The sequence below is a fragment of the Corvus brachyrhynchos genome, unplaced genomic scaffold (assembly GCF_000691975.1).
Source record: "Corvus brachyrhynchos isolate BGI_N302 unplaced genomic scaffold, ASM69197v1 scaffold5, whole genome shotgun sequence".
NCBI lineage: Eukaryota > Metazoa > Chordata > Aves > Passeriformes > Corvidae > Corvus > Corvus brachyrhynchos.
The window spans coordinates 11,078,075-11,099,196 of record NW_008238321.1 but is presented as its reverse complement, the minus strand read 5'-3'; the positions used below and the strand labels follow the sequence as shown (position 1 = coordinate 11,099,196).

Here is a 21,122-nt window from a genome sequence, read left to right as displayed (position 1 = left end):
TGTGGTGGTGTCTGTGTATATCCAGCAAAGTGAACTTGTTTTAGTCCCTGGTACGTGTGTGTTTAAGAATTCAATAGTTCTGAAAAAAGATGGCAAATATGTCAGCTGTGTTGGATAGGAAGTTTTAATATCTTCAGGTGACAAGTTCTTTTGAGGCTCATTTGGCAGTGTTGACCTTGTTTTACAAATTTGGCATATTAAGTAACAAAAAATGCATCTATTCTGCTGACGCATTGATGGTCTGGAGGGTACAGTGGTTGTTTTATTCACACTCCTTCAAACTCATAGCCTATCACAGCATGTCCTCCTTTTGCTACTTCTCTTGCTTGGATTTGTAGCCTTTTTAGGGCCAGTTGACCTTGTCTTGGCTGCTCAGGCAGCCCTGTTGGATTATCAGTTCCCAGGCTCCTTGGCATTGAAAGGTCTTGATCAGAGGCACTGGAAACTGTAGTGCAGAGAAACCAGAGCTGTCAGGGTGGCAATGCTGAATGTCAGGCAGGCTGGCTTACTTGTTTTCTTGGCCACAGAAACTCCTGATATATTTCTGTTACACAAGATTGCTGGTTGCATGTGCAATAACTGTTTTGCCTAACATTTAGTCTATTTCATAATGTAGTCCAGGTTGCTCTGTATCCCTTGCTTTGCAGAGCTGGGAAAGAAGCAAGAGAGGTCAGTCTCACGTAAGTGATTTAAGCTGTTAAATTCTATGCTTCGCCTGTGTTAAAATTATTTAGAAAACAGTAAATATAAAAAGAAATGCTCTAAAAGGTCTCACAACCCCTTTCCCCATATTAGTTGCATAGTATGTTGGTGCAGTCTGCTAGGAATAGTTAACTGTTCACTGTTAAACATTGCAGAATGATGCCAGGTTAAAAATAGTGGTAGCTGTCTTATTAACTTTAATGTATTACTCAACCCTGTGTGGCCAGCATTTTGTCAGCACAGCAAATCCTCTAACAGATTGACATAATTTATGAGTAAAAGGAAAGTTATTCAAATGTGGAAGTTGCATGTATATTGTGAGGCTGATTTGCCTATCAAATTCTTACTGAAATTCTTCAAGTCTTGCAATTCCCTGGGCAGATGAGATCAGCAGGATGCTGATTTGCCTGGAATGCTCTGTGGCTTACTTCAGGGATGCTGCTGTTAGGGGAGGGTGCCTGCTTGCAGTGATTGGTTCTTTTTTTAATTACAGCCCCTTGAAAACATCTTCTAATCAAAAGAAGAGTCTTTGTGATGAAAACTTCATAATCAAAGAGTTCAGTGAATCTATTTCATGATCATGGTCAGTATGGATATGAGCCAAGGAGCAGACTTATCAGTGGTGTGTGGTTTAAAAATAAAGGGGGGGATTTGTCAGTTTATGACAACTTGGTAGAATGTGTAGATGTAATTTGGTAACCTCTTCACATTTTCAAAACTGTCATCAGTTTTAAAACCATCAGTGCCTTCTGGTTAAAAAGTCATGTCAGTCATTGTTTGGGTGTTCAGATGAACTCAGTGTGGAATTTGCACAAACAAAAAGCTGACAAAGAGTACTGACTGTAAGTGTGCCCCCAGCTTCTGGCTATTACAGAGAAAAATCATATTAAGACTTACTTACAAAAATGACTGAACTGAAAAGGATAGGAAGAAAGGCAAAATTTAGTTCTTCATGGTGTCCCAGGAGAGGAGGGAAAAGGCAGAGTGGCAGAGGAGGTTGGAGAGAAAGCAGAGCCTTCCTCAAGCATGATTATTGAGCTTTTTATATTTAGATGTCTCTGCAGTGAATTTTGCAGAACTGCATTTATTCAGATATATATAACCTTTGATATTTACTGTGTTAAAAAGTCTGTCAATAAAGGGCCATTTTGTGGCTCTTGAAATAGTGCAGGGATAATGTTGCTGTGTTGCTACTGTCTGCTTTTAGGCAGGGAGGCATCATAGGATAATTCAGGCTAGCAAGGAGCTCAGGAGGTCTGCAGCCTCCCACTCAAAGCAGTATCATCCTGAGGCCAGACTAGATTTCTCAGGACTTTGTCCAGTTGAATCTTGAAAACGTCCAGGGATGGAAACTGCATATTCTTTCTGATCAGCCTGCACTTCTGCTGATGTCTTTATGTGTAGAACTGTTTTCCTTACACTCAGTCTGAAATTTCCATGTTTCAGCTCATGCCTGTTCTCTCTCATCCTCCATCCCTGCTCCACGGGTAGGAGCCTGGCTTAGTCTTTAATAACTTAATACTGGACAGTTATTATGCTGAAGTCTTTCTTTCTCCAGGCTGAATGAGCCTGGTTCCCTGAGCCTCTCCTCATGGTGAAATGCTCTGACCCCTGTCACGGTGGCTCTTTCCTGACCTTGCTCCAGTTTGTTGTGTTCTGGGGCAGCCAGTTCTGAACACAGGATCTGATGTGGTCTGACAAGTGCTGAGAAGGTGGTGAGACCTCCCCTGGCTCTGGCCCAGTTTGTGCAGCCCAGGAGGCTGCTCCCCGTCTGCTCCCAGGGCACACAGGGCTTATGTGGAGCTTGCTGCCCACCAGGATCCCCAGGTCCCTTCCTGCAGAGCTGCTGCCCAGCTGGCCACTGTTCACTTTGTGCTGTTGCAAGGGGTTTTTTCCTTCCTGGGTGTGAGAGTTTGCATTTGTCTTTCTGGAATTTCATAAGGTCTCTGTTGAAACATTCTTCAGCTTGTCCAGGTTCTTCTGAAGGGCAGTTCAGCACCTGAGTGTGACCATTGGTTCACCCCAGTTTGGTACAAGCAATTTCCTTTTAAAGCAATACCAAAAGTACCTATTTTATGTTTTTAACCTTGATTGTAGCCTTAATTAGACCAGAATGGGAACATATAACCAGTGTGTTTCAAGGTGCTGGATTTAATAAAAATTGTTTTTCCTACAAAAATATGTGCCTGCATGAATAATTTATGAAATAAGGGATGTCACAGAGTACTGCTGTTACTAATGCATTTAAAAATTAAAAAGTAATTCCTGGGTGCATTTCAGGCATCCTAGGAACTTAATCCACCTGGGACAAGCCCTAAGCAAGCAGCTGCTGTTTTAATGAATGACAATTTTAGGGAGTTTGACTTTTTTCGAGCTCTTGCTGCCACCTACAGTCAGCTCAGCTGGGTGTTCAGGGCTTGTATTGGACTCTGCCGTTTGGAACCTGTGTGTGTTACAAACGCTGTTCCTTTCCTAATTGTTCGGAACTCTGCTCTGGCAAGAGCTTCCTGGCCCAAGATTTAGGAAGAAAATGGACATAGAGCCCAGAGTGTTATGCTGGTGAAACAAGTTGTGATGTATGTTGTGCAGTCTCAATACAGAAATGTCTTTGAAATAATTTGCTACCCTTTTGGAAAGTCTATATTTTAAATAACAAAAATACAGGACTGCTGGGTTAAAAGCCAAACTGTGAGAAGAGGAACAACAATGGTATGAGAAACTTGTTCTTTTGCCTGGCTTGGATTCTCTTACTACATAAGTTTTCCTTTTCCCAAATGTTTGGACAGTATTCAATTATTTTCCTCTATTTCAAAGCTGTTCTTATTTTAGTAATTTATGGAGTGCTTCTGTGTGCTCATTAATTACATGTCTATTGCTCAGCATTGCCTGGGTTCTGTAAAACTGCTGCCATCATCAGAATTCTCTGACTGGAATGGGGTGTATTACCATGCTTTTTATATAGAAAGCTCTGGGAGCTGGCAATGTCTGAAACTCTCTTCTGTAGTCTCTCCCTTCCATCCCCTTACAAATTCCAGACAGCCAGCTTTTGCTGATTTGGAGCACTTGACAACTCATCTCATTTAAAAGCAGAGGCTCAGCAAACTCTGGGTTTTTTTAGTGGAAGTTACTCATTCGTGACAGGTTTCATGTGGCAGTCTGATCTAGGATGTTAATTACTAAATGATTAGATTAAAAACCCTTAAGGACAATACCATAGGCCTTAGATGACTTTTATATGACCCTTTATGGAGATTGGAAACTTGAGGAACTTTATTGAGCATAAATGTGGTAAATAAGTAATGTGGTCGGCTGGATCTTTATTAAAAATGAATTTCTCAGATTCAACCAACATATAAGGCTAACTAATATCCTCAACTTCTTTTACAGGGTGACCTGAAAACTTACATCTGCAATGAGCAGGAGCACATTAAAGGAGAGTCTCAGATAATGCTGCTGCAGAGAATGGCGTGCGAGATCGCCGCTGGCCTCGCTGTGATGCACAAACACAACTTTGTGCACAGGTAGGCTCCCAGAGAAATCCCACTCAGTCAAGATGCACTCTGAAATTCATTTGAGTATTTGCATTAAAACCCATGGGTGTTGAAGACTGTTTGCACAAACTTCTGTCTAACTGTGACATACCCTGAGGCATGAAGGTGTGATGCTAATGAAGGTGCTAACTGAGCTGCAGTGGTGTGGTGTTCCAGCTCCACCTGCCTGAAAGCTGATCACCTGCTCTTTGAGTTTGCAGCCCACAGAACACAACCTGCTGCCAAGCCAATCCAGATGTAGTTGTTTGATTAATTCTTGGCCAAATCAAATTTGTTTTGTTTATTGTGGAGGGAGGGAGGTTAACATTCAGTTAGGATGAATCTTACCTACTGTGATTTTTTTTATCAGATTATAGCAATTTAGAACTTCTCTTTGGTAACCTGTTACCTTTGTTACTAAAAATGGAAAAAAAAAGCCTTTCTAATGTAGTAAGGGGGAAGCTGAGTTTAGAGGGAAAATCTGACTGAAATGGACCAGCACTTGCATCACCCTTTCAGCAAGTCAGGAGCTTGTGTTGGAGCTTATCAATGCACATCTTGCTGCTTAGGGAAGGCAAAGACCTTTAGTTCAGGGAGAAATGAACTCTCAAACCTAAGTCTTAAAAGGTGCAGGTGTAAAGCAGCAGCAAAACCCTGAAAAAACCCCAAAGCCTGGACTCAGCTGGTGGCTGATGAGCAGAGCTATTCTTTTAACCCATTTAACAATTTCAGATGACTTGAAAGTAATACCAGTTGTACCTGTCTAACTGAGGGACCAGTTTCTTGTCTTGCAGCAGCATGGCTCTGTAGGTATTAAATTTAACAGTACATTTTCAGTGAAACACAGATAAACTTGGTAAATAATTATTCTGTGGATCTGCAGGATTCTCATTGTAATGTTTACTTCTAGCAACACTATCCTGATGCTGTCAGAGTAAGTGGTAAAGCTCCAGCATCAGTGATTTTGTTGTTAGTGGTAAATTCAAGCAGCCAACAATTTTTCTCTTCCAGGATATTTATTTAAATAGTATAAAACAATTTGGCAAGCTCTGGGACATACTTGAAGGTTATAGATGTGTTTCTGACCTGTGTAGTTCAATGACTCTGGAAAGGAAAACATCATCATCTTTCTTTGTAGCAGGCAAGCTGTGGCTTTCAGACAATTTGTACTTCAGAGACTGTTTTTTAAGCCAACAGAAGCAAAGGTAGAGTTCTTTCAGGGCACTTAATTGCCTGGTCCCCTTCTGTGAAACTGAGAAGTGGAATATTTGAGCAGTTAGTCTGCCGAGCTCTCTGCTGTCGCAGCCACAGTTCCAGCTTCATTAAACGTGCATAAATTTCTGAGTTTGCATGATGGGTTTCCTAAAACTGCTTCTTGGTGCTATTACAGCAGCACTGCTGGTTTGTGACTAGTTGTGGTCTGGTTTATGGTAGAAACTGGAAGCAAATTCTGTGTCTATTCATGAGCTTTGTGATTTGTTTAGTAGAGGACTTCTATGAAATACTTTTTCTGTGGGTCTTTTCCAAAGACTGACTGTAGTTCTGGCTCACGTGTAATGTATGGGTTTGTTGCTTAAGGAACTTAACTGTAGATGTAAGATATTACTGGTAGCTTAGTATCATACTGTGAACTAATATTCAAACTTAATCTGAATTGCTGATAGATTTTACTTGGGACAATTAGAATGCAAGCCATGCAATGATAGGTGTGAAGAGGGGTGACATCACTGTAGCATGTGAACAGCCCACGTAATCTCCATGAGAGGATTATGAGCAGAATGAAATAACTGCATGTAAATGCTGTTTGTAGTTTGAATGCTTAAGAGTCTACACCACTGCTCTAGAGAAGTGCCTGCAGCTTGATCTTTTTTGTACAGGACAGCATAATAGTCCAGGGTTTTTGTATGAAATCCTTAAATGTGATTGCCTTGTCACTGTGTTTAGGTTTCTTTGGATTCCAGAATGCTGTGTCTGCTTGGTTCTGTGACTCTAAACTGATCCTCTTTTGAAGCAGTGGGAGTGCCTGAGGGAAATCAGACTTTTGGCCACAAAACAAATCTTGTCCAATAAGTCATCTCTAAGGAGAAACCCTGTTGGTGTTTGTTTTTTCTGGAAGTGATGAGTGTTTGTATAGAACTGTAGTGTCCGCAGTATTCCAGTGAGATACAGAATTAATTGTTGGCACATGTAGGTTCTAAAACTTACTAAAAATGTAAGCAACAAGAAAACTTAATATTTGGTTTAGATCACAATTGCACTTCAGAAATCAGTCTCCCCAGTTCCTTTGCCTGGGTTTGCACTGCATGAGTTGGTCTTTCGGAGTGCATGGATTGGTTTGATTTCCTCTGAAGAGAATCAGGAAGGGAACTCCAGGAGCTCCAGGAGCACACCTTTCTTGCACGCAGCTTGCCTCAGCCTTCAGTAGGATTTAGGGATCAGCCTACAGCTCATGCACATGGGATTGCTGAAGTATATCTAGAGTGGATGCTGAATCATTAACACTGTTTTGTGCTCCTGTTACTTGCAGCTATGATCTGTAACTGTGCATAAGTCCTTGATTTTTAGATTCTAAGTTTTTAAAAAATAGTATTCTTGATTTTTCAGTTGATACTTTAAACTGTGACCTGACTGTTCTAAGAATTGTCACTTCTACTAGCCCATTTGTCTTAATTTGCCTTGAAGACCTCCTGGTTTGTCTCACTGTTTATTTGTTTGCATTTTCAGTGACTTGGCCTTACGGAATTGCTTCCTTACATCTGATTTAAATGTCAAAGTAGGAGATTATGGTATAGGATTCAGCAGGTGTAAGGTAAGTTAATCTAGTCATGGACCACTTTTTTAAGGGATTCAGGGCTCAAGGTTACAACAAGCATGCCTGAAAGTTGTAAACTGATACTAGATTGTCCTTTATTTGAATAATGAACTTTCAGAGTATTACTGGCAAATAACTGCAGCAAATTCATGTACCAGAATAGATGGTCTTTCTAGAGATGAGTAGTGTTTATGCTTCTGGAAGCTTCTGGTAAATCTACCTTTTTTTGGTCCTATTTACAGTAGTCCTAGAATATGAACAAATTTATTTTAATGTCTTTTAAGGACAAATTTGAAAGAAAGGCTCAAATTTCTTAAGGAAACTATTTAAAATATTAAAGTATATCAAGAAAAAGAAAAATTAAAGACATTAATTAAAACATTTTGTAAGTACCAAACCTTAAACAAGAAATTTGCATTCAAGTTTCGGCTGTGCAGTGACCAGTGAATGACTTTCCTCCATAGCATTATTCTCTGCTACTTGGGGAAAATGGGATTATTTTTTTTAATTCTAATTTTTTGCATAGGCTTCACATAAAAACATATAAAGGAAAGGACTGTCACTGTCTGAAAGTTGATCCAATGCATGTTCAGCCTTTTTCTGATTTTGGTTTTTTCATTTTAATCAATAATTCAGGAAGATTATATTGAGACAGATGAGAAGAAACTTGTTCCTCTACGTTGGACTGCACCTGAGTTAATAACAAGTTTTCAAGACAGACTGTTATCAGCAGAGCAAAATAAATACAGTAACATATGGTACGTAGAAGTCTTTAAAATAATTTCAATGAGAGATTTGTGAACATATTTTCAAGTGTTACATGAAGGAATAAATAATATTTAAATTGGCCTGATGCATCAGATGTACAGTAGGTTAATCTCTGTAAACCTGACACTATATCCTGCTTTGGGAAGATTCTTAGAAATCTGTTGAGAGAAAGTTGGAGCAAACAAAAATGTTTAGCAGAATAATAGGTGTTTATACTAATAAAAATACCTTCAGATGTTCATAAAGGAAAGAAATGGTAAATGAATTTTCCAAGATTAAGTAGCTGTGGGTGACATAAAAAGTTGATCCCACTAGAGCCCGATTAAGTTCAGTTGGTAGAACAGTGGCATTTTAATTAAAATGCTGTGTTCTTGCTGCAGCATTTGAGAGCAATTAACTGATGGTTTGTGTTGCCAAAGAGCTGATAGACAATGGCTGGTGAAACTCTTGAAGATGAACGTTTTTGAAATTGCCAAGTTCCACTTCAGTTCTCAAGCCCCAAGAAATTTGGATAATGGAAATTGTGGATTAGGCTAACATTTCTGAAAACATTGTAGTTAATTCCTGGTTTTATATTCTAAGGATATTAAATAGTAAACTAGGCTTTGGTGTTTTAAAAGTAGGGTTGCAGAAAGCAGGTGGGATAGATAGAAATTATGTAAATACTAATTTGCTTCCATCCTCCAAGGAGGCTTCCTCAGCTCATAGTGTTCATCTGGACTGCAAGCAGCCAGGGTCTTAAGCTTTCCAGCTTGTATTTTAGTGCCTCTTATGCAGAGCTGCTTTGAATAGGTTTGGACTAGATGATTCCAGACACCCCTTCCAATCTAAATTATTCTACATGCAGAGTCAGTTACTTTGCATTTTGAGCACAGAAAGATTCCCCCAAGATTAGCATTGACTGTAATAACTGAAAATGCAATTAGTGTTGGATAGAGTACAGCTGCAGCACTGAGCAGAGGCAGCTTTTGACCACTGCAGCTTGAAAATAAGGAATTCTATGAACACTGGAACAAAGACAAGTTTTCTAGCAGTTTGACCTATAACTGCAATTTCTCATGAAAGCTTTTTTCTTCTGTTGAATGAACCATAAGGTTTTTTAATCTCATTTCTATACACTATAACAATATTTTTTATTTAAAAACTGTTGAAAAGATAGTATTTTATTATATGTGGGATTTTTTTTCATGATCAAATAATTTGAGACCCCCTATATTTTGTTGCCTTAATTGTTGTTGCCTTCAAGCAATTTTACTCTTCGGGCTGTTAGCATTCTGTCAAAATGAGTTAACTTCTGAAGTTATTCTAGAGACAATGGGGAGTGGTATTTATTTCTCCTTGCCAGTTATGATTTGCATATCCTTACTTTCTTAGAAAAGCATCTCCAGGACAGTTCTGAGAATGCTCAGTCATTTGCTGCTCTTTTCCAGGGCGCTGGGTGTGACGTTATGGGAGCTGTTTGAGAATGGTGCTCGGCCTTACTCGGACTTCTCTGACAGGGAAGTCCTGACCCATGTCATCAAGGAGAAGCAGGTTAAACCCTTCAAGCCACGTCTGGAGCAGCCATACTCTGATAGATGGTAAACTTTAAATATTTCTATTTATTCCTAAAGCTGCTGAAGAAGTTTCTCAAATGACTCAGTTCTCTTAAATACATTGAAATTGCTACGTGGAAACGTGCTTCCAGGAAACAAATTCTAGATAAAGGGAGTAAAAGGACTTGCTGTAGGTGGAAGTTCCTGCCAGTGACATTGGTACTCTGAGGCTTGTTAGGTGTCTGAATTCTATAAATTCCTTTTCAGTGTAAAACCTATTGAAACATGTTTTTATTTGTATAGGTATGAAGTTCTGCAGTTCTGTTGGCTGCCTCCAGAGAAGAGACCAACGGCAGAAGAAGTGCACAGACTTTTAACTTACCTCCGCATGCAAAGCCAAAGGGACTCGGAGATAGATTTTGAACAGCAGTGGAATGCTCTGAAACCAAACACCTCAAATAGAGAAGCAAGTAATTCTGCATTCCCAATCTTGGATCACTTCACAGGAGATAGACTTGGCCATGAGCTGGAGGAGGTTCTGACTGTAACTGAAACAAGCCATGGTCTGAGCTTTGAATACATCTGGGAGGCAGCTAAACATGATCACTTTGATGAATGTGGTCATGTGAATCCTGATGAAGCCATGACCTACACAAGTATTTTCTATCCAGTGGAGGTTTTTGAGAGGTCACTTTCAGAGCAAGGACCGGGAGCACAGGATGGAAGTGGTCAAGAGGCATCACTGGCTGTCCCTGGGGTGTTACCTGTGTTTGATGCACACAAACTTTCTGTTGGAAATGACTACTATATTCAGTTAGAGGAAAAAGGAAGTGGCTGCAGCATGAATTTTGATAACCAATCAGTTGTATTAACAACAGAAGTTGATCATCAAGAAGCTGTACAAGAAAAAAGTTCTCATTTCACGGTTCTCAGGGATCTTGATGTTGAAGAATCTAGTACCGATGGGGACTTCTTCCACTACAATACAGATCCTAAAGAGGAATTTTTGCCTGCTACTAGTAGTCCAGAAAGTCCTTTCCAGAGTATATTTAATGACATTGATAGATCAGAAGAACTGACAAACAGAAAAATACTTGGGTTTGCTGAAACAAATGATTCTCCTAAAGACTTTAAACCAGCTGTTTTGGACTCAAACACAGATGCTAGAAAGGCAGTAGGCTGTTCTGGGAAGGAGCATTCTAGTCATGCTTCTGAAAATGAAGCAGTTTCCTTATCTGAAAATATCTCTAACCAGTCGGACCTGGTAACTTTAGAAGAGCTTTCTGATAACTTCTTATTTCTTCAAGAGAAAAATTTATTAACAGGATTATTGCCTAAAAAAACCAGCAGTGATTTTGGGCAAAACTCAGATGATGTTCTAAAAAGTATATTAGAAACCTCAAAAAGAAACTCTGTAGAGCCTGAGCCTGTGCTGGCTGAAAATGCACAGGTCTTTTCTTTAATACACGAAAGTCTTAGAACAGTGAAAGATGAAAATTTTAACCCAGTGACAATGAATAAAGATCCCAGTTCTCAGTCTCAGACTGCTGTAGAGATGCAGGCATCCTCTAGTCCACCCACAGCACATAAGTCATGTGATAAATGTGAAAATCTTCCTATTTTGAAGGATGAGGGGAAACTTCTAAATGTAGAAGTGAATGAAGTCATGTCCTGTAACACCAATGTTCTCTGTCAAGAAGAGCTATCTTACAATGCCAAAAATAATGATGTTGGAAATAGTCCATATTACAGTGTTGCTGTTGAAACAGATGAGTGTGATGCACAGATGAAACAGGGAAAGCTTTTCAAGTCTGATGAAATAACTTTTAATAGAGAAAAATGTAGTGATCAGGAAGATAGGAAAAGAAACTTGCAAGATAGTTCTCCTGTATTAAAAAAAAATGAATGTTTATTGGAGGAAATACAAGAAACATCAAATCATTTTGAGAACTGTAAGGATGTTCCAGAAGAGGTGACCTTAATTTCTGTTGCTGCTTCAGATTGTACAAGTCAGGACAGTCTTTTGGAAGACAGCCCATCTCCTATACAAACTGTAGAACAAGCCTTAGAGACACCTGATTCTTTGGATTCTTTAGATGTAAATGAGGTTTTAGAATCTTTACAGGCTCAAAGTCCTCAGAAACTTTTGCCACCAGATAAACCTGCTGACAGTGGCTATGAAACAGAAAACCTGGAATCTCCAGAATGGACTTCCCATGTCCCTGTTGAGGACGCTTCCAGTGTGGATACTGCTCTGTGTGTTGTGAGCGAGAACAGTGTCAGTGCTTTGCCTTCTAATCCAGTCATCATTGTGTCAGAAGCAGCAGCTTGTTTGGATGCAGTGAACAGCAATTTTGAGATAACCCCAGTGGTTTTTCTGAGTGGAAGTCAAAACTCATATAGAGACTCTGCCTATTTCTCTGATAATGATTCTGAGCCAGATAAAAAACCAGAAGAGTCTGTAAATCTGTCCAGAGAGACTGTGTGTGTTGTTTCCTCCAACAGAGAGAATCACACTGAAGAGGTTTATGGTTTTGAAGAGAGACAGCAAACGTGTGATGTGAGGAATCACCAGGATGATGATAATCAAAATGGAAAACTAGAACTAAACCACAATTTAGAGATCCAAGAGATGGATGAAAGGATGCAGGGGTGTCCTGATGAGTGGGCTGAGTCAACTCTGTCTTCCCTGGAAATAGTGATGGAAGGTAACCTGAGGGATGAAATAAAACTATCTGAGACTTCTCATAAAAGTGTTTCTTGTGTTGGCACTAACACTTCAGAGCTTCTTTCACACAGAGACTTAAAGCCTGTGCACAACATGGCTTTAGATCTGAGTAACAGTGAGAAGTCCTTCTATCACATGGAAGGACAAAAACTGAAAGAGCCAGATATCGAAGGAAAATACCTTGGCAAACTCAGCGTGTCTGGAATGCTGGATTTAGAAGATGGCGATGATGCAGATGAGGAAGATGAAAACAGTGATTCTGAGGATGACATGAGGACTTTTCATATGCATAGTCTGAGTTCTGACAGTGAAGATGAAACTGTTCATCAGGTACCTGAGATAATTACTGACAAGGATGATGGAAAACATTTGAGAAGCTTGTTGAAACTTCCAAAACCCCTTAATGAAAGGCAACCTGAACTTTGGAAAGATGAGAAAAAGGCTGTAACATTCTTTGATGATGTGACAGTCTATTTGTTTGATCAGGTACACCTTTTTTTTTATTATTAAGTAAAGTTTTTGTTGGCTTGCTATTTTTGTTTTTCTTTAAACAAGGAGTAATTGAATAAATTGCTTAATATTTGGGAAAACCTCGTTACAAGAGTACCTTTCTTGTTGCGGCAGGGTTAAAGCTGGTTCGTGATGTGGGTTATTTTGCCTTTATATATTAAGGCTATACAAGAATACATATATGTAAAAGAATAATACTTATATATAAAGAAAAAAGAACTTTTTGACTTGGGTAGTGCAGTTTTGTGCTGCTGGCAGAATAGCAGCATTAATCTGAAGTGAAGGAGGGTTTTGCTTTGGTTGTCAAATCCTGAGTCTCCATTGCTGTTGGACCCTTGACTGCACATGCTGAATGCAACATGGTTTTTAGTTAGGTTTTTCTGCTGTTTATAAGATTTAATTATCTTATTTTGACAGAATATTGTTGTAACTTTCTAGAAGCAGCGTATCTGTTTAATGTGTTTGAAGATGTTGAGTTTAAGATACCTTTATAAAAGAAAGGAAGAAAGCAAAAAAAGCCAATAATTAACCAAAAAACCTAACTCTGAATCGTGTGTTAGTTAGCACTAAATTTAACTAAGATCATAATCAAAGATGAGAACAGTATTTAGATGGTAATGCTAATTTTTATTACTCCAATGGGATTCATGTTCAGTGAAATACTGATCGGCTTATAAAATTCAAGGTTACTTTTGTTTCCCTATCAGCTTTATCAATTTTTAACTTCTGTAACTGGATACAGAGGGGATTGTATTTTAGCATTATGGTGACTAAACTAGTCCAGTGAGTTTAAGAGAACAGTCACATTGTCAAGCTTTGGAAATGTTGCTTATGATGACGCACATAAATATTAGAGTTAACTGTGTTTTGGAACAGAAAACATAGGTGATTTATTTGTGTTTAGGCAGCCTGTAGAATAGTAATCCTTTTGTCCAAAGGGGAAAGAAAAAATCAGCTGTGTTTAAACTGCTCTTAGTTGTTGAACTCTTTAGTTTTTATTACAATGACTGATAAAATGTAGGCCGCTTCCAATAGCGGCTGTACAAAGTCTGTCTCTTTATCCTGAACATGATTAGGGGATTAAATAAAAATGTTGGGAGATGGGATAAGGCTTTATTAAAGAGGAAAAGAATCCCTTACCCCATGTTAAGCTGATATGGGAACTGTTTTCAATTGGAAGATATTTTAGCTTTGTTCTTAGAAATATGAAACCATTTAATATGGTAAATAATATTTAAATAGTCATTTCCTGCATGCATTTTAGCATAGATTTGGTGCACCTTTCTTTAGAAGTACGTGTATGTGCTTAATCTGTAACTCAAAGTCTTCTGGTGTAGTTGTAACAGTTTACAGACCTTCTAATTCCACATTTGACTTGATGGCTGGATGGGAGAGTGTATTTGTGGGTGCTGGCATCTGAAGGCATGGAGACATTGTGTGTAAAAAGAGTTAAATAAGTGATTTTGTTTGCCATAGGAAACACCAACGAAGGAGCTGGGAAGCCGTGGGATAGACGTGAACGGGGAAGGTGCTGGCAGCTCTCCTGTTCCATCTTCCAGTCCTGGTTACTTAAACAGATTTGCAAATTCAGAAAGCTCAACTGATGAAGAAGGTGCATGAATATATTTATACACAGCAGGGGCCGAGACAATTTTATGCACAGCCTTTTATGAGAAGTCATTAAACTATATGTGATCTGTAAATTCACTGGACGACGTTGGCTTCAGTTTTGTGTCCTAAGCAGACACTGCATCTGGGCTCAGATTCCCTTGTTCCTGAGGAGCAAAGCTGGGATGTGATAGTGGTTGTTTATGTATTGATGTGTCCAAGGTATCCTGAAAGGCAACCAAACTGTGGGTGGCAAATCTTTGTGTTTCCCTGGGCTAGAACCCTGCCCAGGGCTACAGGTTTTGTTTGGGGTTAATGCAATCTTCCAGTCTACTTGTACAGCTCTGGGTGACCTTACATGACATTACTGTAATGCTGCTTTTTTCTTCTTTTTTCTTTTTTCTTTTTTTTTGTTTTTTTGTTTTTTTTTTTTTCTCCCCAAGGTGGGGGTTTTGAGTGGGACGATGACTTCTCTTCTCCAGAGCCATCCTTTATATCCAAGGCAGCTAATAGTCTCATTGGTTCTAAACCACCCCTTCAGCCATCAAAGTACTTCTCTCCACCTCCACCTTCCCGGACTCTTGATCAGAACTGGTCACATTCATCCCCTTATTCCAGATTCTCCATCTCTCCTGCAAACATGGCAAGCTTTTCTCTTACACACCTTACAGATTCGGATATAGAACAAGGAGGTAAGCGATTTAGTTATAATAACTACTTTAAGGATACAAATTAAAATTGTTATGTAAAGATAAAACTAGCAGATACAACCAGTCTTGTTGTATTTTAAATACCAAATATAGAAGTACATTTTTAAAACCATAAAAGTTTGTCTGGTCTTGTGTTTCACTTAAGACATAGTTTTCCATGGAGATTGAGTTTATTTGCATCCAAGTTGCTACAAAACTGTGGTTGAACAGCCTATGGAACATTTACAGGACAAGCTCAGTTCTAATGTTACAAACCCCTAGTGCTGTATATGGATAAATGAAACCTCTGCAATCCTGAAGCACTGCTGTTACACCTGCCACACTGTGGCAGTTACTAATCCTGGTTATTGCTCTGTCTCAAGTCACAATTGTGTTTTCATTGCACAGGATGAGGATGCCAGGAACGTAATGTTTCTGCCATTATTGTGTAAGCTCATTTTACAGTTTAGTTTCTTTTCATATTGCTTTTTAGACAGTGCATTCTTGACATTCTGTCCAGAATTGCAGCATGTTTTCTAGAGCTGTGAATAGGATAGCTTCTGTTAGGAGAGCCAAACAATCCATTCAGAGCAATAACTGAGTACTAGCAGTATTTATTAACAGGCCTTCTTGTGAGTAACAAAAAGCTTTTTTAACCTTTGATACATTTTTGAGGTTAAGAGAAGCAAAAATAAGCAGACTTGAATCTGTCTGGCATATTATTAATCTTGATAACACACTGCATTATTAAAAATAAATATTACTGATTGCAGAGCCTTGCTAATGGTCAATGTCTATAAATATGTAATCAGTGCTATATGGAGTTGTATTGTTCTTGTATTTTGCTTATTGATTAGATAGTGTTTGCTGCTTAGTAACTTACAGATAAGAGAGAATATTTTGGAGATCCTACATTGCCTTATGTGTCCTAAGAAGTGACATTGAACTGTGTGATTGAAGCAGATGTCTATGAATAAATGAACCAAATGTTTACAGTAGTTGAAAGTGTAGGGAAAAATTAAGCAAAACTGAGAAGTGCAAAACAGCAGAATAGCAAGAGTCTTGCAAAGAAGAAGTGGGGGTTGTGCAGATGAATCTCACTGTATCTTATGACCTTTCCTCTACTAATAGGAAGCAGTGAAGATGGAGAAAAAGATTAAATCAATTTAAACTTGCTCGGACTCCATACATAAAACACACAGGCTTTGTGTTTGAAACTTCTTTATCTAAACTCTGGATCCTCCTGGAGTAACACAGGTAATCAAGAAGTACTGAGAAATGAAAGTGAACACTGAAAGCAATGTTAAATCAGGACATTAATTTGAATGTGTACTTAACTTTGTAATGTATTTTTAAATCAGTGCAATTTTGCTTTTCATTGAAAGACGATTCTGCCGCTGTTTTCAAGTACTTGAAGTATTTTTCAGATAACTTAAACAAGTAAAGCAATTACACTACAGTCTGGTTTATGTATGAGATTGTATAATATTCTTTTTATATTTTTCCATGTAGTTCATTATCTATTTGAACGTACACCTGTTGTAGAATTGTGTATAACTGTCCTGTGCAACAGGTGGCTGTGTTGATGGAACTGTATGAACGGTAGTTGATCAGTAGTGAGCCATATTTATTCAAAAAGATATCACTACATATTACTTTGCTTATTACAATTGCACTATGGATTATTCTTCCTTTATTTCCTGATGATGTACAGAATCAAAATCTTAAATCTTTCAAGGAAAATAAGACAAGTTGAATTGGCCCAGTTATCCAGTTTAATTTGTCCTTTTTGTAGCCTTTGCTATGCACGGTACTTGTAAAACGTACATAACTTCTGAGTATCACGTTAGACTTGCTGAAATCTTATATTCAGTACCATTTCTAAAATGATAATGGTTATAGAATGGTTGTTCGTGTTCATGTTTTATAGGAAACTGGAAAAGAATATATGATATACTCTGGAATTTTTAGATGAAAGAGATAATGTCTCTTAATTCCTACATATGATCCTACTGACTGCTTAAACTGTAATAGCATCTGACTATATCACAGTTAAGGGCCTTCCAGTTTTTACTACAATTTCTGCCTTGGAGAAAGAGGAGGAAAAATTGGCTGTACAAAACTCTGGAATTTATGAATCTTATAAAAAGACTAATTTCAATAGACTGGATTTGGGTACACTTGGCCCTTTGGTTGTACATTCTGTGAATTTTGAAGCTCACTCTTCTGCTGCCTGCAGATCGAGGCTCCGTTCAGAGGCCTGTGGTAAATCTACCTCTTGGTGATGTTATGACAATTAAGATTCTGATTAGTGGTTAATGCCCAGTTTTGCACCTGTTATAGGGCCAGATCCATTTAAGATGTCTGCAGAGCTCCATGGTGCATCCTGAACAAAGGGTGCAGTACAATAGGTTTGCTCTGAAGCCTGTAGGGAAGAGAATACAGTGTGGGGGCTTAACCTTCCTGCTTTACCATGCATTTAGCTGAGTTAATCATTTAAACTGCTCGGAAAAAGATATCCTTAGTTATTACTCCAAACTGAGTTCAGCTGAGAAACAAATCCCTGACTTCTTGGAATGCCTTACGCAGTTGCAGATCTGTAGGGAACACTGATAGGAACAGTTTACCTGGCTTTGTATTTGTTTACCTGTACTAAAATGCAAATGTACTGAGATACAAAGTACTTTGTATTTTAGTGGCTGCTTTGGCAGGGCTTGAGATAATGGTGGTCCAAGTGCTCTGTGTCCAGATCCAGTCACCAGAGAATTTTCATTATTTGAAGATGGGAGGACTAGATATTTTCAGATGTGTGATTTTTTTTTTTTTTTTTTAATACCTCTGTGTTAATTTTGGTTTCTAAGTATGTTTTAAAAATGACAGGAATATGTTAACTACTTTTTTCCAATGTTATTTAGCCCTTAAACCAGAATGGCTTCCATACTGATTAAAAGGGAATGATTTAGTTATCATGTTGTTTGAAGTTGCCAATGAATTGTTGAGATATCTTTTTCTAATGAGGCACTCAGGTTCGGAGTTAGTCAGAACTGTTCTTCAGTATGAAGTGAAGAACTGAATTTTCCTAAGGACCTTTCCCAAAACATTTTTTAGAAGGCAAAGTCAAGTAGTTCTTAATACAGGCTTACAGTACTGTAGAGGGTTTAAGGAAGCTGTGCGCTACTGAAAATATTTTAAAATGTTGGTAATAGACTTTGTGCACAAATTATTGCCTAGAAATTCCATAATTCCAACATTGAACTCCTTGATACAGCTAGATTTAGGGTATCTCATCTGTCTTTAATTCTCACCATAGTAAGAATGAAACTCTATAATGGTCTGCAAAGAACATGTGGGCTTGTCTGCCTTGCGTGGTGAAAAACCTGTCAGACCTGGAGTTCAGCCTTAATTTTGAATCATTTGATTTAAAATATAGTCCTGGGTTAAATAAAAGCTTATGCTCCAGAATGTTGTAATTTGCTTGTGCATTTTGTTTCTTGTAATTCTGGAAAATCAGATGTTTATCTTGCACATCAGGAATTTCCTTTGCTTGATGGAGATCTAAGATTTTTATTCTTTACCCAGGTTTGAAGAAAATATTATACAGGAAGTGAAAGTTTACTCCTTTGTCCAAATGGACTCATTGCTAATGAATTGCCAAAGGAGCATTTTTTTCCAAAACTAGATGTGTATGATATTAAGCAAGGTTATGTCCTTTTTAGCTGTACAATGAAGAGAAAGAAATATTTAAAGTTAACTCGCATCACTTAAACATGAATTTTAATTTCAGTAATCCAGTAGGCTGGATTGCAATAATATAAACTGTCTTTTGGGGTAAAAAATTATACTTAAAGATCTGATCAACTACTAGCAATACTTAAATATCTGCCTGGCAGTCAAGTGGCACAATGAAGATGAATCAATAATTCCAACATGTTACATTATAATGAGGGGATTTGTTCCAAATCATTCATTACACTCTGTGTAATTTCTTGCACTAGCTACTTAAGCCTGGTCTCCGTTTTAGAAGTACATGTATCTATTTTCAATGGTTTATTATGAGGACTGGTTACAGCTTAATTCCTTCTCTAGTAGAATACCTGAATTGTTTGAATAATGAAGGCATTGTCTCAATTTGGCTACTAAAGGTATCTAAAAGATCTGATTTTTCCCACCTAAAGAAGTTTGTTTAAACATTAGGATCTGTAGTGAGAAGCCAAGAGAGCAACAAGAGTGTCCAGTTTCAGTGGGAACACCTGTACTCTCCCAAATCCCCCAGCTGCAGATACACTGTGTATAACTGCATTTATGGAAATTGCTATTTTCCTGGAAATTAGGAGATTTAACTTTTTTTTTCATATCCTTGTTGATGCACTAATGAAAGCCATTTAAGCCTCATTCTTTTTATCAGTATTTTTAGCAGATTTTTATGTAATACTCAATCTTTCATGAGGAGGCTGGTTGGTAGAAAGACTTGTTTTTACAATTAAGCACTATCCTAAAATGTCAGCATTGTCAGGTGTCAGTGACTTGGCTATTTGTGTTGGAGTTGGTGAACGGTGGAATCCAAGTACATTAGCCTTATAAGAAATAGCCTTAAATAAGAATGGAGTGTACAAAATTACTTCAGCTTTAAGTCATACACAAATATCCTTGTATGTTAATGGTTTTGGTACAAAATGGGAAGAAATCTAGAGGAGAGTCAAACATCATATAAACTTATTGAAAATAAGTATTTGTAATACCAGCAGCCTGTTTTTCAGAAACTTGAATATGACTTACAGTTAGTTTTGTTTATGAAATTGTTTGAACTTGCACAGATGTAGGTGTAACTTAAATGATAAATGGTACTGATGTGTGTGTGTATATATAATGTTTAATTCTATTTGTAAATGAGAAACTATGTAACAAAATCATAGGTATGAGGTTTTCCTATTGTAATTTAATACAGGTATGAGGTTTATGGCAATATATCATAGTTAATGAAATTTCAGGTCAAAATGTCTTTAAATTGTGTACATTTTTAAATTGTAATTTCTACTGTATATTGATTATCATGCATAGTGTGATTCAAGAAACTGCTTGTAATTTAAAAATATTTAATATTAAAAATAAAATACAGTTATATATTTATAATCTCTTTGTCTGTTTGTTCATTTTTAAACAGATGCCAGCAGTGTAGTTCCAGTGTAAGATAAATTTATTAGTGTCCTGAGGTTGAGAAAGTTCCAAAAGCTCAAAGCCACAGTCCCAGCAGATGAGTCCATGGTAAATAGTGTAGTCACCTTTCATTTCTTCCAGTATCATCACCCTTGTGAAAATGTCAGGTAAAGTGTGTACACAGTCAGTAGAGAAGCAATAATTAAAACCGAAATAGTGTAATTCCGGATACTGAATATTGCTTTAAATCATAGAATTAAAGATCTGTGGGAAGAATGGGGATTTGGAATTTATAAATTCAGAAAACAGGTTAATGATGTTTTCTTGGTGTTCACTGAATTTCTTTCTAGAAGACTTGCTTTTGCTTGGGTTTTTTCAATCTAAGTGCATGTGCTGAATGGACCAAAAATCTCCAGTAAATAAGTGTAGTACTGGTGTGTAAAGGGAGCTCCTTTGCTGAGATACTGAGGCTGTTTCAGGCTGGGCACTCGGTGGGGCAGGAGGAGAGTGCTGATTTTCCCTGCTATCCGGGAGGGGTGGGATGGCCCAGGGCAGCCCGGGCAGTGTGGATGGAGGCGCTTGTGGAAGCCCCCACCTCACATCGCAGCTGTTGAGTGCTGGCACCTGCTGTGACCTGGGAATGAGAAACTGATATCAAGATGACTTAACTTCATTAGGTAAAATATAACTACTGGGCTGAAATTTGACCAAGGCAATGGTCATTAATGAGAACAGATGTAAAAGATCCCATGGCACTAAACTGGTCACCTTATATAGAGCTTATTATCAAAGAATTTGAGAAGTTGGAATCTTTATGAGCAGCAAGTTCTCAAAGGGAGGGCAGTGCTGTGTCTGGGGGTCTGTGTCACAGGGGTGCTGTGACAACTTGCACAACAGAGCTGAGACAGACTTTGTCCTCCTCCAGCCGGGGACACTCCACCTGCTGAAGGAGGTACTGGGCCGACCCCTCCTGTGGTGACAGAGCCGTGCCTGGCTCAGTGTCAGGGACACCCACCCTGCCGCAGCGCTGCCGAGTGCTGCCTCCCCGTGCCTGAGTGCCCTGTGGCACCCCGAACACGGACGGGA

The 21,122-nt window shown here is 38.4% G+C and overlaps 2 protein-coding genes across 2 annotated transcripts in view; both read left to right on the top strand.

Annotated features, from left to right (window-relative positions):
* LMTK2 (lemur tyrosine kinase 2) overlaps positions 1–20,012 on the top strand; it is a 107,622-nt gene extending 87,610 nt beyond the window's left edge. Inside the window, exons 8-15 of the mRNA XM_017734301.1 lie at positions 4,090–4,223; positions 6,957–7,041; positions 7,681–7,802; positions 9,243–9,392; positions 9,651–12,561; positions 14,062–14,197; positions 14,637–14,885; positions 16,014–20,012. Coding sequence (XP_017589790.1) covers positions 4,090–4,223; positions 6,957–7,041; positions 7,681–7,802; positions 9,243–9,392; positions 9,651–12,561; positions 14,062–14,197; positions 14,637–14,885; positions 16,014–16,042 — 3,816 coding nt within the window. The 3' untranslated portion in view covers positions 16,043–20,012. The remainder of the gene's footprint in view (positions 1–4,089; positions 4,224–6,956; positions 7,042–7,680; positions 7,803–9,242; positions 9,393–9,650; positions 12,562–14,061; positions 14,198–14,636; positions 14,886–16,013) is intronic.
* A 37-nt stretch (positions 20,013–20,049) lies between these two features.
* Positions 20,050–21,122, top strand: part of BHLHA15 (basic helix-loop-helix family member a15) — a 6,255-nt gene continuing 5,182 nt past the window's right edge. Inside the window, exon 1 of the mRNA XM_017734148.1 lies at positions 20,050–20,144. The gene's annotated coding sequence lies outside the window, so the exon portion shown is untranslated. The remainder of the gene's footprint in view (positions 20,145–21,122) is intronic.